The following is a 14,832-nucleotide window of genomic DNA, read 5'->3' as shown; positions in this document are numbered from 1 at the left end:
GAGACAGAAGAAGAAGAAGATTTAAGGTGTATTATTGTCGCCGAATGAACAAATCCTTTGGATTTTTTTGCCTCCCCTCCAAACAAAACTCAAATCCAATGAAAAACTATTCCATTGAAAAAATTCCATTCCTAAAGTTCATGATAGAGAGGATTCAGCTTGATTATGCCTCCTGTACATGGGCACTACACAGGACAGCCTTGCTTTCTTTATGTCACTATATTTAAATCCTGGCCTTCCTCCCTTAGCAGATTAGGGTGGAAGACAGACAAGCCAAAAAATACAAAAAAAGGCCTTAAAACATCATACAAATTAATTCAGAATTCACAGTGCAGCAAACTAGGAATAATGACTGATCAGACATGTTCAAGTTTCCTTAAAGGACAGATAAGCAAGTGGGTCTTTGGCTGTCAGTACAATCAAGGTATCACAGGAGGCAAAGGCAGTTCCATGTCAAGTGAGAAAACCTTATTCCTGAGCAGGACAACTGGGGCCTCTTTCCCCTGTAGGAGGGAATCTAGCTTATTGGGTGGTTTTGAACACAAACAGGAGCAAAATTGCATCCCTTTGTAGTACAAGACAAGTGAAGCAGTTGGGGGAATATCTAATGGAAAATTCAAAGAGCACCGCATCTGATTTTAACAGATCACAATGCGGCAGGCAACTCTCCTGAGCAGACCTCTTTCAAAGAAATGGGAACTACGTACTTCTGTTTTCTTGCACATTTCCCACGTGTTTCAGCAAGGCTTGTGCAGGAGCACTTCCTGGAGGATGGCGCAAGGGTTCAGACCTGCATGCTCTATTTTGCTACCTCTAATGCACCTAAGATCTAATGTCTTAATAGCAAGGCTGTCTCTGAGCCCACTACTTAATGGAAAGGCCTCATGAAGATGTGTGCACAAGTTCCCATTAAAAAAGCAAATGTTGTGGCACATCTTTTATATTACACTGTGGGGGTGGAGGCAGGAATCAGGGAATCTTCAGATGCAAACTCACTGGCACTTAAGAGATTCCTCTAAGGAAGACAAGCTGCAGCCATTTAGATGTGGAAAGCCAAAAGGTTAAACAAAATACCTGTGGGATGTCACCAGATAAGCTCTAGTACCATTGCAGGCCAGTTCCAAGCTTTACAAATGTTTGGCTAGGGGCCTCCTAACTGCAGACCTTGAGAAGAAACTGTGCAGAATGTTGCTTTTGAGCATATGGAAAGGAATGTAATCTTCATATTCCCACTGCCATGTGCAACATTGGCACACTACATACATAATTTGTTCAAAATCTGCACAAAACAATGGTATGAACTTCTTTTGTTTTGAGTTTGTTCTAGGCTATAATGTTGTTTCCAGTTCCAAATGAAACAAAAAGCATTAGATTGATCAAGGAGTTCCTTCCTGCACAAAGTCAAGGATTCGCCATGAAAGGAAGCATCTGGGCCAGAGTGAAGATGAGCCCAACAAGGACCAGTCTCTATCTCAGCTCCAGACTGAGGAAGATGGGAGCTTGTCACTGCTGGGTTCAGGTTCACAGGAGCCCCTAGCACCTCCCAAGCTCAGCATATCACAGACAAGATCCCACCTCTTTGGAGAAGAGAGGTATGTTTGAAAATACAAAAATTTTGCTGGCTACTATTGCCTGGTAAAACTGTGGGGATGGTATTCAACTAAGTTTCTTACTCAAAGCAGACCAACTGAAATTAATAAGCCTTACTTAGCCATATTCATTAATTTGAATGGGTCGACTCACAGTAAAACATAGTTGAACACCACTCTGAATCTCAGAATTTGGTAGAAAATATACTAATTATGATATACAAATAATGAGAGAAACAAACCATTTTTTTGTTGAGTTTTGTCATGATATCCCGTGCAAGGGTGAAGAAAGCCTAGAATCAAGGAAAAAGGGAGAGTAGTAAGAAAACCCCCCCACAAATGAATCACCACATCTTACGCGTTTAAGAGTGCAAAGCACTTTTTTTAAAAAAATGAAAAGTACAATAATTCCTTTATTGGTGTTGAAAAATCTTTGTCCCATTAAACTTTGGGTCTTATTGGAACTGGCTTCTAAAAGGGATCTTTGAGACCTCAACATGCCTCAAAGTAAAAGCACTCTTTTATGGACTCCCCTGAGCACTCCCATTTAATACTATGTTCTTGGCTCAAACAGTTCTTCTCTGGGTCTGAAAGGGTCTCTCTTATCACCTGCTACCTGATCTTCTTTGATGGAAATGCCTGGGATTGAACCTGGGCCCATCTGCATGCAGCAAAGCATGTGCTTTATCACATAACCGATTCCCACTTTTCCCCATGCCCATGGAAGCACTGCAAAAGAGGTACAAAGGACTCATGCTGCTTCCCCAGAGTACTCAGCAAGGTGTTAGTGGCCATACAAATAATCCCTGGCTAGCAAGTCAAACTAAGATTTGAACCCCACCCCAGAAGACCACACAAGAGAATCTGTGTAAGCATAGGACTTTGTTTAATGCATCTATAACACAACATCAGAAAATATTTTAACCACTAGGTGTTCACCAGGTTGTTAGTAGCTCCTCTTACCTCTTCCACGTTTATGCTTGATTTTGCACTTGTTTCCAGAAATTTGATTCCATAATCAATTGCTAACTGCAAAAGTGTTAATAAGAACTCATTAGTGTTTTAAAAAGTGGATGTTTTTAACTGCCCAACTATACCACAGCATGATAAAAAGCAGAAAGCAGAATGTATGGCTAAGTCAATGCCATCTCTATCACCTCCAAGCTGACATTCTTCCACTGGAATCCAAAGGGGCCAATGTGCAAAAGGTCCATGTAGATGATGCACAAACAGGCTCATTTTCCCTTTAGGTGGCCTCACCTCTTGGAATACATTTGGGCACCAACGCTGGAGTGGACTGAAGCATCCCGTGGGCACAGAGGAGGCACCATGTGTCCCTCTGGAATGCAGCCTCTGCATTGACTTGTTACCTGCTGGGTTATTTTTTTCATTTTCATTGATTTTGAAAAGCTAAACTATGCCAAGATGCTAGCATACTATCCAGTATGGCAAGCAACACCAAATGGTGTTTTACACCAGTTAAGGGTTCTTAGAAATGAGTGAAGCTCTAGAATTAAAACTGGAAATTACCTGAGGAATTGGAAAAACCTGAATAACTGAGCCAAATTGAGGTACTGGAAAACTGTCTTCTCTTGCCCATCACCTGCAGAATTCCACCCCTATTCCTTCCACCCCAGCAATCTAACAGAGCAGCTTCCTTCCATTGAACTGGTTTGTAAGATGTTCCCTCCCTGCCCCTTTCCATCATAGCTTTACTCCATTAACTCCAAGGGGAGAGGGATGGAATGGGCGGAATTGGGGCTGGGGTGCCAAATTACCCTCCCCAAGTTACACACCACAGGAAATGTCAGAACCAAATGGCAGAGATGGGGCATTCCTTTCAATTCAGATTAAGATCTGAACAGAATGTTAAAGGCTTGCATTGGTTTTGAAGTCTACTTTAATGAGTCCTTGAAGTTAGTTTTCAAGCCTGCATTAGGCAAACCTCAACGTTTTGAGTTTTAATGCTAAAACTAAACAGAATCAAAACTGGTTCAGGACATAAGGGTTGTGACCCAGATACAACCACAGTAGAAGTGAGAACATACAGTTGATTTCAACTGGCACCTTTTAAAACTGTTGTCTATTCACAAAATAAGAATTAAAGTTAATGACTGTCCAGACTGCATGGTCGTGGGGCTTTCAAGGGGCTCATGTCCTGAATCTTTTGCTTGTTATCTGTGTTGCCAGGTCTTTAGTCTTGGGTATTTAAACTCTTGTGATTTAAGCTTGTCTACTTGATGAACTTGATGGTTAGCATATTATGACCTACAGTCCTATCATGAATATTTCATCTCGGTAATGTTGATTCTGAGATGCTCAAGGAAAACTGCTGTCTCAAGGAACTCAAGGGTAAAAAAGAAAAAAGAAAGGTAAAGGACCCCTGGACAGTTAAGTTCAGTCAAAGGCGACTGTGGGGTTGTGGCGCTCATCTCACTTTTCAGGCCAAGGGAGCCAGCATTTGTCCACAGACAGCTTTCTGGCCAGCATGACTAAACTGCTTCTGGTGCAATGGGACACCGTGATGAGTGCCAGAGCACATGGAAATGCCTTTAACCTTCCTGCCACAGCAGTACCTATTTATCTACTTGCATGCTTTCAAACTGCTAGGTTGGCAGAAGCTGGGACAGAGAAACAGAAGCTCACCCCGTTGCATGGATTCAAACAGTCAACCTTCCAATCAGCAAGCCCAAGAGGCCCAGTGGTTTAGACCACAGCGCCACCCGTTTGCTCAGAGACCATCCCCAAATCAAAGTATTGAGAACACTTTGCTTCTGCATCACTCATTGCCTCAAAATGAAAATGGGTGCAAGAAAGAAAAAGGCATCAGGTCAGGAAGGTGAAAAAATATCCAGAGAGTTCTGATCAAACTAGATTTACCTTTTCTCCTTTTTCTTTTGAAACTTGTCTTTTCTCATTCATATCACATTTATTACCCAGGATCATTCTTTCTACATCTGAAGATGCATGCTGAACAGAGGGAGAAACAGCAAGAACAGCCAAGTCACAAAATCTTGATATGTCAGATACATAACAAGAACTAAGCTATTCAGAGGCAACACAAAGCACAAATTCACACATTTTTAATTATATCAGAATAAAACCAGCTATCTTTTGCTCATTAAGAATTGTCTGATTAATTCATCTTTTGAGAAACCACCTCTTCCTTTAACTCTGTCTTTTAAACTTTCATTGTTTAATTTTGCAGAGCAAGGACTGTGTCAAAATGCAGGGCCTCATGCTGGTGGTTAAATAAGCACCAAGTGGTAAAAAAGCTTCAGCTATGTGAGAAAATAAATAAAAGTTTAGCCCAGAGCTTAACAAAATGCTCAACTATTAGAAAGGGATCTCTAAGTGCCATTATTCAAACATAAAAATTAAAATATTATCCAACCATGTATGCTCAAGAGTAGATAGACCATCAATATACACCATTACATTTTTATTACCATGTCCCTGTTTCATCTCTATTCCATCGGGGTGCGGGGGATACCCTCATCTAATACTGCCCAAAGAAAGCAGCCAGAATCAATTTATTCTTCCCTCCACCACTTTTTGTGTGTGGATTTACCTGATATCCTGTAAAAACATTTCACTTGAATCCTACCAGTGAATCACAGTCACTTTGCCCCCACTTCCCACTGACATGGCATCAGCTGTCCTGTTACTGTGCAATTTAAGAGATGATGTTGGTGAAATTTGAGCTAGCACTCAAAGCTGGTTGTTCCCTTGTAGATACATACCTCTTCTATGTTTCTTATCCAGTTTTTAATGTTGTCGAAGGACTTCTCATTTGTGATATCATAAACCAGCATAATACCCTACAAAAAAACAGAGTAAGAACGTAAGTGCTTGGCTGCTGGATTCAAGCCAAAGGCCCATCAAGTTCAGCATCCTGTTCTCACAGTGGTCAACCAGGTATTAATGGAAAAACCAACCACCAGGAAACAGTTCCCAATTGTATTCTGAAGCCAACAGGGATGATGGGAGCAGTGATAGAAATTCCTCAGATGCTAGGCGCATTTTGCAACTGGCACGGGTCCAACTGTGACTATGTGGAGATCCTTGGATGCCAGGTTGGTGTCTGACATCTCCATCTGGCTGACCCCTCCAGCTTTCTTAAGTACAGTGGTGCCTCGCAAGACGAAAAGAATCCGTTCCGTGAGTCTCTTCGTCTAGCGGTTTTTTCGTCTTGCGAAGCAAGCCCATTAGTGGATTAGCGCTATTAGCGGCTATTAGCAGCTATTAGCGGCTTAAGGGATTAGTGGATTAGCTGCTAAAAGGCTTTAGCAGCTTAGTGCCTTAGAAAAAGGGGGTGGGGAGCGGGGGAAAAACCCCAGGAATCGCAAGACATTTTCGTCTTGCGAAGCAAGCCCATAGAGAAATTCGTCCTGCGAAGCACCTCCAAAACGGAAAACCCTTTCGTCTAGCGGGTTTTCCGTCTTGCGAGGCATTTGTCTTGCGGGGCACCACTGTACCATATTTTCCGCTCCATAAGACACACTTTTTCCTCCTAAAAAGTAAGGGGAAATGTGAGCGCGTCTTATGGAGCAAATGGCACTGCGCAGAGAAGCAGAGCTGCGCAGCGCCCCTTCAGCGAAGCGGGAGGAGGAACGGAGCCCCTTCTGTTCCTTCTCCCGCTTCGACGAAGGGGCGCTGCGCAGCTCTCCCTCTCTGTGCAGCACCTCTCCAGCGAGGCGCCTGTCCTGGAAGCCGGAGGAGGAACAGAAGGGTCTCCTTCTGTTCCTTCTCCAGCTTCACTGAAGGGGCACTGTGCAGTTCTCCCTCTCTGCGCAGTGCCTCTCCTGCGAAGGAGAGGCGTTGCGCAGAGGGAGAACTGCACAGCGCCCCTTCAGCGACACGCCTGTCCTGGCTTCTGCCTTAGCTGCGCACAGCCTCTTCGGACAGGGGGAGCCTTCATCCCACTGCCCGGGAGAGGCTGCACGCGGCTATCCCATAAGCCAGGACAGCATGAGGGATCGCTATGCAGTGATCTCGCTTGCTGTCCTGGCTACTGCCTTAGCCCCGCACAGCAGGGAAGCCTTCATCCTGCTGCCCTGAAGAGGCTTGGCACGGTTATCCCAGAAGCCAGAACAGCCACACGGTATCCCAGGAGCCAGATCCCTCTTGCTGTTCTGGGATTCAGAATAATTTTTTCTTGTTTTCCTACTTCCAAAACTAGGTGCGCCTTATGGTCTGGTGCGTCTTATGGAGCGAAAAATACGGTAGATAAGCAGAATAGCTTATTTATTGCATGTATTTCCCACCTTTTTCTCCAAGGAGCACATGATTCATCCCCTCCTCAGTTAATCCCTACAACGATCCTGTGAGGCAGGTTAAGAGGCTGTGACTGGCCCAAGGTCACCCAGTGAGCTTCATGATTCTGGGTATTTGAACCATGATCTTCCAGTCTGACACTCTAGCCACTACACCATACTGCCTTCCTAGAGTACTTCTGCTATGGGGCAGCTATAAAAATTAAGTAGGTAAATAAATATGGGGCAAACAAAATGCCACTTTGAGAAGGATCTGAAATATTTTTCTTGAAGCTTTAATTTGTTTTATTCTGGATTGTTTTATTTGATGTTTTATTGTGCTGTAAACTGCTTTGAGATCTTTTGTTTAAAATATAAAGTGGTACAGAAATGATGATGACGACGACAATAACAATACCAATTTTATTCCCCCCCCCCAATAGTGCCTATACATTCTGTTGTGGCAACTATAAACTAGGTTTAGGGTGTCATTTGGCAATTAGCTTATATATATCTGAATTTTTAACACTGGATGGGTGTTGGGTGTTGGATTAAAACACAGCTTTACAAACATGTTGGTATGTTGGCTGCAGTGTGTAGGTATGTGCACGAATGCTCCCCATGCTCCTCCCAGGGCTAGAAAGGGGTTAGTTTGCTAGTAAAACTGAAATACTGTGTCACAAAAATGATGCATGTCTAAATAAGGTGTGTCACCAACACAAAGAGTTTGGAGAGCTCTGGTCCAAAATCTAAAATCTTCTGTGAAAAACTACTCCCATCATCATGTTTCGAAACAGGATTTTAGAAGACAGATACACGAAACAGCTCTTCTGTCAAGCAAGGCAAAATATTTATCTTCAACAGTATATACTTGATAATCAAAAGTGAGATGCTGATATCTTTTTATAACAGTTGAAAAACTATGCATGAAAAAGAGCACTGACCATGGCTCCTCGGTAGTATGCAGTTGTAATGGTGCGGAATCTTTCCTGACCAGCAGTATCCCTGTAAACCAAAACAGATGTAAGAAATGGGGGTTGGGGGGGGGGGTTGGAGAGGAATTCAGCGCTCACACCCCACCCCCATCCAATACCAATGCCCTTAATGAGGACCTTTCCATTAAATAATAATAATAATAATAATAATAATTTATTATTTATACCCCGCCCATCTGGCTGAGTTTCCCCAGCTACTCTGGGCGGCTCCCAATCAAACGTTAAAAACAGTACAGCATTAAATATTAAAAACTTCCCTAAACAGGGCTGCCCTCAGATGTCTTTTAAAGATAGGATAGCTGCTTATTTCCTTCACATCTGAAGGTGTTCCACAGGGCGGGTGCCACTACCGAGAAGGCCCTCTGTCTGGTTCCAAGTAACCTCACTTCTCGCAATGAGGGAACCGCCAGAAGGCCCTCGGCGCTGGATCTTAGTGTCTGGGCTGAACAATTTAAAAATAAATGAGACAATTCTACAAGTGCCTTGCAATTACATTCTACGTTGGACAAGTACAATTAAGCAAAATGTTACAGCCTCGTTCTCAATACATTTGCATTCAAAGTACAAGTTATGCAAGCTGTATTTACAAGCAATAAGGTTCTAGATTAGCCTTTCCCAACCCCTTCATGTGTTACAAACTACAACCTGCATCAGCCCTAGCCAGTACAATCTGCAAAACACCAGGTTGAAGGCTGATCTAGACAGTAGTTTTATAGTTAAATCCCTGACACATTTGGAAGCAAGGCTTACTTTTAATAGAAGTTACTGCCAAGTACAGCCCTTACATGTACAATTTGGTTTTCATCCATGTGCACCATCTCCCCCAACTGTATGCATTTAATTAAATGGCGGTTTTATCAGTGCAATCTTTCCATTCCAAGTGCAGTGATCTCAGCTTCTACGTTCTTTTGCTAGGAAGGTGGACGAGTGGAGCTGATTTTATATTGTGTGAGGAGATCTTCTCATGCTGTCTGCTGAGTACATACAGGATGCTTCTTTAACAATCTTGGGAGGGAACTAAGTTTCTCTGTCATCAGTGGGAGTACCCAGATGTTGCAGCCACTGGTTGTCACATTCAAGGCACTTTGATTTTACTAGGAGTGTGAAATTTACAAACATGATCTGAAGTCTCTAGCTCCAGAGGCAAGTTGCATTTTTAAAAAACTTACCATATCTGTAGTTTGATTTTCTTCCCATCTAGTTCTATTGTTCTGATTTTAAAATCAATTCCTGAGGGAAAGACAGATTTGTGTTAATTAGGATTCTGCAGGTTTCTGCTGCTTTGCTCTCAAATTAGATATTGTCTATCATCGTGGTAGGCAGAGAGAACTCTGTAAATGCTGAAGTTTAGAATTCTCAGCGTTACTGAAAGAGGACTTCCAGTCTCACACTTGCTGGGCTCTGGAGAAGTGTGAGTGGAACTTCACTTTCACAATGGGACTTTCCTGCCTCTTCTGTGGAGAAGCAGCTGTAACCCTACTTTGGTGGTAGACAGAAGTTCACTCCTACCAATGACTCTTGTTGTTCCTTGCTGGGGATTGTGATGACATTTTCTCTGCCCCAGATTTTCCTGGAGAGCCATAAACTCCCCCACCCCACCTGTCAGGGAACTGCCATCGGAGCGGGAGGCGGAGAGGAGGCTCCAGAGGAATGGTGGAGAGAGTCCCAGTAGGGAGAGAGGTAGCCCATCCGCTGGGGAAGGAAATCAGCGTAACACCAGTGGAGAAAGGGGGGAGATGGGGGAATTGGAGAGGTGGCTCCAGGACTCTTCGCAGGAGACCAGCGGAGAGGGCACGAGTACTCCGCTGCCCACACCCACTTTGCGCAGAAAACTTCCGCGCAGGCAAAGGGGGAGGAAACTGCGCGTCAAACAGCTTTTATGCTGGAAGAGGTTTAAGAAACGCCCACTGACGGATTCTGCCAGCGACTGAGGCAGCCACGGAACTTGAGGCTGTCCAGACAGAAAGGGTTCAACCAGGCAACCTAGCCAGGAGTAACGGCAACTTACACACGAGCAACCCCTAGAACCATTACACCACCCTATGGTTCCTACTCCAGCCACCTCTAAAGAGTAAGGCCTGTCTGTTGCAGATATTGTTCTGAAATTTAACAGGTTTCATCCCCTGAGAAGGGGTGACTATACCTGCAAATGATATCCAAATCTGGCAGAAAACTATTTCATTTTTTTAAAAAAAGGTAAAAGGAGCCTACAACTTGACAGGCTTAATTCACTCTGGATGGGTTCCTCAAAATTTCATCCACTTCTGTGCAACTGGTGATTATATTGCTCTTTTAAAAATATCCATTACAGTGAATGGGAGGGGGGAAAGAACTTTGTTTTTAACAGGTTTAATTTGGTTCTGAATAATGAGTAGAACTGGAAAAACGCAGAGTGGGTCTGAAACAGATCTGACTGCTTCCTAAAGCTACATATGTAAGTCTAAGCAGACTTGCTTTCTAGTCATGCAGAATCCAAAAGGCAGCCATTTTACACATCATGAAGTGACTAACCACTTCCAGAGTCAAACCTATTCCAAATGCATCCATGGAGACTATTCTCTGCCCACCTCCCCCCAATAAAGTGATCAACGCTTCTCAACAAACAGTTCCAAAGAATTCCCAGTGTTAAAATCCATTGTACAAATTTATCTGTCAAGGGCATGAAGAGCTTGCATTTAATAATAGTGAACGGTATTGCAGATAAAATGTGTAGTATAGCAGAATGAAAATGGAATAAGCAATAGATATTTTCTGTACTGTGACTGAAGCTAACACGGTATTCCTTTTGTTGCAATGGAATAAATTTCTGAGCCCTGGACTACTCCAGAAAGACCTAAAATGAGCAGTTAACTTCAAAAAATATAACTGAAGAGTTAACATCAGACAAGAGTCTTGACATGGCTTCTGCTAATAAAGATGACATTTCACTCAAAACAGCTCACTTCTGTTGCTAAGTTCCACCTTTTCCTGTGTGTTCTTACTCCCACAACTCCTGACTGATATGTAAAGTCTTGAACTCTTTCCCCTTGATCTATGAGTGTTTAACTTATATCCTACCTTTCATAAACATACTCAAAACAGCAACCATTGCCATCACAGTAATCAGCACAAAATGGCAACGCATGTGAAAGTTTAATGATAATTAAATTAGAAAAATTGAGACTTGGCTTGGCAGTCCACTTGCTGTTGACAACTAATATACAGTGGTACCTCAGGTTACATATGCTTCAGGTTACAGACTCCGCTAACCCAGAAATAGTGCAGGAGGCCCCATTAGCTAAAGTGGTACTTCAGGTTAAGAAAAGTTTCAGGTTAAGAACGGACCTCCAGAAAGAATTAAGTACTTAACCCAAGGTACCACTGTAGTAGACATAGCATTGAGAGTTACTGGATGGCTGTCCTTACTTGTCCACCCCAATTTTAAAGCAATTTTTAAATTGTTTCTTTATCAAAGATTTTGTGGGGTTGCAAAAGTACATACATTGTTTTTATTTTCAGATTGTAAAGTCCTTTCTACAGATCAGTTATATTCGATGTGAGACTTTGATGCAGTAAAAGTTTGGGGGAGAAGATAGTTGGGGAGAGAGCGCAAGGTGGGGGTATATGGTATGTGTGCAAGGTTTTTGTGTCAGTTTCATGTCAGTAGGTTCTCTTTCTATTCATTTACAGTGGTACCTTGGGTTACAGACGCTTCAGGTTACAGACTCCGCTAACCCAGAAATAGTACCTCAGGTTAAGAACTTTGCTTCAGGATGAGAACAGAAATCACGCGGCAGAAGCAGGAGGCCCCATTAGCTAAAGTGGTGCTTCAGGTTAAGAACAGTTTCAGGTTAAGAGCGGACCTCCAGAATGAATTAAGTTCTTAACCCGAGGTACCACTGTATTAGTTTTCATTGGTGTTGAGAGAGGTTGGGGGGCCCAGGGTATGGGTGGTTGCCTACAGTTTTGTGAGTGAGTTTTGTTTGCATGGGTGGGTTGTTGTGTCAAGTTAGCCATATTGATTCATATGCTGTCAGTGGGTTCTTGTGGTCTTGTTTATAGCAAATTTGAGAATTTTAACCTAGAGATAAGAACTATCTGCTTAAAACATCTTTCTCCTGCACACAGAAAGGATTCCATCCCATAGGAAGGACTGGTGCCTACAAGCTTATGTTTAAGCCTACATCTGGTGTGCATAGATTATATGCAACCCCTAAATTCTCTTACTCTAAATGTAATGTGTGCCATAACATAGCAGTTGCAATCACTAACTAAATTCCTGTTCAAATTTGAGAAACGTACACAGGGTTCGTGGGTTGCTTTTTTTTTTACACACACTCTCTCTCTTCATGGAAGCTATGGAAAGTCTTACAACTACTTGCAGCTTTTAATGAGTGGCTAGAATGAGCCACCCGCTGACGTTTCTTTTGTTTCCTCACTTCAGCAACAGGAAGTGGTGAGCTGCTGCACCCATCAACAGCACAGGTCTGGTGACCGACTGCTTCCTGCTGCAGAAGTTGCATGAAGCATGAAATAAAGTGTTTCTAAAGTGAACTTTACACACTGAAGAACATGATACAGGAGGTTTCAGAGTTTAGCCAGGCAGCAGCTAGAGATATTTTGAATTTCCCATCCCCACTAGTGTGAGAAAGCTTTGGTCGCTAACTCGTAAATTGTGTGCCATGGCAGTAGTGCTGATATGCCATGAGGATAAAGAATAACTAAAAGGCTTGGGCAAGCCCAGGTACCTTCCTACAAAGACATCTGTTTCCTAAGTCTCTGCATGATCCAGTACTCTAGCCTTGCCTACACTAGGACAGATAACACTGCTCTGTCTGCATCAGGTATGATTAAATATTGCAACTACTCATGAGGCAGGGATGCCATATAATTGAACCACCCTGAGAATTAACCCATATTTCCTCTCTGCAAATCCCTTTCACATCAAGAGTCATGCCCAGAACAGGAGCTGACAGAAACACAGTGAGTGTTATGAACTTCTCAGTGTGTATATGTGTAAGAGTGAATGTACCTCCAGTTTCTGCTCAGCTGAACAGTCTGCCTCAGGTATCGGAAGTCTGGAAAATGCTACTGAGGAACATTATGCCCAAGCAGAGGTGGATTGACCAAGAATTAAAGTAAAGAGAACGCCACTGGCAGAAGACTTAGGGCACATTTGGACCAAACACAAACAGAGCAGAATCCACAGGCAAGTTTTCCTGTGCAAGCTACAACTGAAATGAATGGGAAGCTGCAGAAAAACATAGAAGTTCCCTCCCGCATAAGCCCCATTGTAGAATTTTCCAGAGGCTTCTGTCTTGTATTAATTATGAAAGGGGCTGTGATTTAGATTTTCTGCTTCAGGTATAAAGCTGTATCAAGCCAGGCTAGTCAAGATTTAACGAGATTTCAAGACATTTGCAATACACTGCTCAGATGTCTTCTTCCGCTAAGCAAGATCAAAAATAGATCTATGAAGATATGGATTATCTTCCCCACTGCAGAAAGTCATTGTCTCTTCAGATGTTAAATTAGGATCTCAAGAAAAAGAATTTACTAATGACTGGTATTTTGAATGGATTATGCTAGTGTATATATCTGCACAGAAACACGACTGCCCTACTGCACCCTTCCATTTTAGGAAGGAGAATCATAAGAGTTTGCAAACCTTTTCTGGATTTGTGTACACATAAAACTAATAATAACCAGCCAACAAGGACAATATTGCACCTAAGGAACTAGGCTCTACTCTACAAAAATTATGACACAATAAGTTATTCATCTCTAAGGTGCCACTACGAGGCACGTTTCATATCTTATTTGTAGCCAGAGGATGGCTTTTGGCGCTAATTCTCATAAATCCAATCCCATCTTCAGCTGTGTGACGGCCCCTCTGTCAGAAAGAACTTAAGGTTAATACAGTCAAACCTTGGTTGTCAAACGCAATCCGTTCTGGAAGCCCGTTCAACTTCTGAAATGTTTGACAACCAAGGCATGACTTCTAATTGCTTGCAGGAACTTCCTGCACTCAAGCGGAAGCCGCATCAGACGTTCAGCTTCCCAAAAAAGGTTAGAAAACCAGAACACTTGCTGTACTCCACCGGGAGCCAGTGCAGCTGGAAAAGCACTGGGTGAATGTGGTTCCCCAGCAAGCACACCATAAGGAGCTTCACCGCGGCATTCTGCACCTGCTGGAGTTTCTGGGACAACTTCAAGGGCAGCCTTGCGTAGAGCGAGTTACAGTAGTCAAGCCTGGAGGTGACTGTCGCATGGATCACTGTGGCCAGACCAGGGCAGGAAAAGGTGAGGGACCAACTTTTTGATACGGCGGAGATAGAAAAATGCTGCCTTTGCGGTAGCTGCAACCTGCACCTTCATGGAGAGGGAGGCATCAAAGATTACACCCGAATTCTTGACAGAAGGCACTGGCACAAGTTGAGACCCCGCAAGAGATGGGAGTTGGCCCCCCAACTCCATGCCGTCCTGATCCAGCCAGAGGACCTCTGTCTTTGAAGGGTTGAACTTCAACAGACTCCCACGCAGTTATCCAGCCACAGCTTCCAGATATCTGGTCAGTGTGTCCGGGGCCGACTCAGGATGGCCGTCCATCAACAGATAGAGCTGGGTGTCATCAGCATACTGATGACAACCCAGCCCAAAACTCCAGACAATCTGGGCAAGGGGGCGCATAAAGATGTTTAAAAGCATCAGGGAAAGGATTGCGCCCTGCGGCACTCCACATACCAAGGGGTGCCAAGATGACATCTCCTCCCCTAGCACCACCCTCTGTCCCCGACCTGAGATAAAGGAACGCAGCCATTGTTGGACTGTGTCCTGAATCCCCACGTCAGCAAGGTGGTGGTCCAAAAGATTGTGATCAACCATGTTGAAGGCTGCTGACAAGTCTAAAAGAATCAACAGTCCCGACCCGCCTCGGTCCAGTTGTCTACAGAGATCATCTGTTAGGGCAACCAGAGCTGTCTCAGTCCCATACCAGGACGAAAGCTGGACTGG

At 43.5% G+C, this 14,832-nt stretch overlaps 1 protein-coding gene and 1 long non-coding RNA gene across 2 annotated transcripts in view; one reads left to right on the top strand and one right to left on the bottom strand.

Moving 5' to 3' along the window:
- LOC310664293 overlaps window positions 1-14,832 on the top strand; it is a 99,446-nt gene that overhangs the window by 6,111 nt on the left and 78,503 nt on the right. The window lies entirely within an intron of this gene.
- RAB8B (RAB8B, member RAS oncogene family) overlaps window positions 1-14,832 on the bottom strand; it is a 37,866-nt gene that overhangs the window by 3,940 nt on the left and 19,094 nt on the right. Inside the window, exons 2-7 of the mRNA XM_083412620.1 lie at window positions 9,009-9,069; window positions 7,789-7,849; window positions 5,333-5,410; window positions 4,470-4,559; window positions 2,553-2,618; window positions 1,832-1,882 (exon numbers count right to left, since the gene is read on the bottom strand). Of these exons, the coding sequence (XP_083268746.1) occupies window positions 1,832-1,882; window positions 2,553-2,618; window positions 4,470-4,559; window positions 5,333-5,410; window positions 7,789-7,849; window positions 9,009-9,069 (407 nt within the window). The remainder of the gene's footprint in view (window positions 1-1,831; window positions 1,883-2,552; window positions 2,619-4,469; window positions 4,560-5,332; window positions 5,411-7,788; window positions 7,850-9,008; window positions 9,070-14,832) is intronic.

Source organism: Podarcis tiliguerta (genome assembly GCF_965153285.1).
Source record: "Podarcis tiliguerta genome assembly, chromosome: 14".
Taxonomy (NCBI): domain Eukaryota; kingdom Metazoa; phylum Chordata; class Lepidosauria; order Squamata; family Lacertidae; genus Podarcis; species Podarcis tiliguerta.
This window is presented reverse-complemented; position numbering and strand designations above follow the sequence as displayed.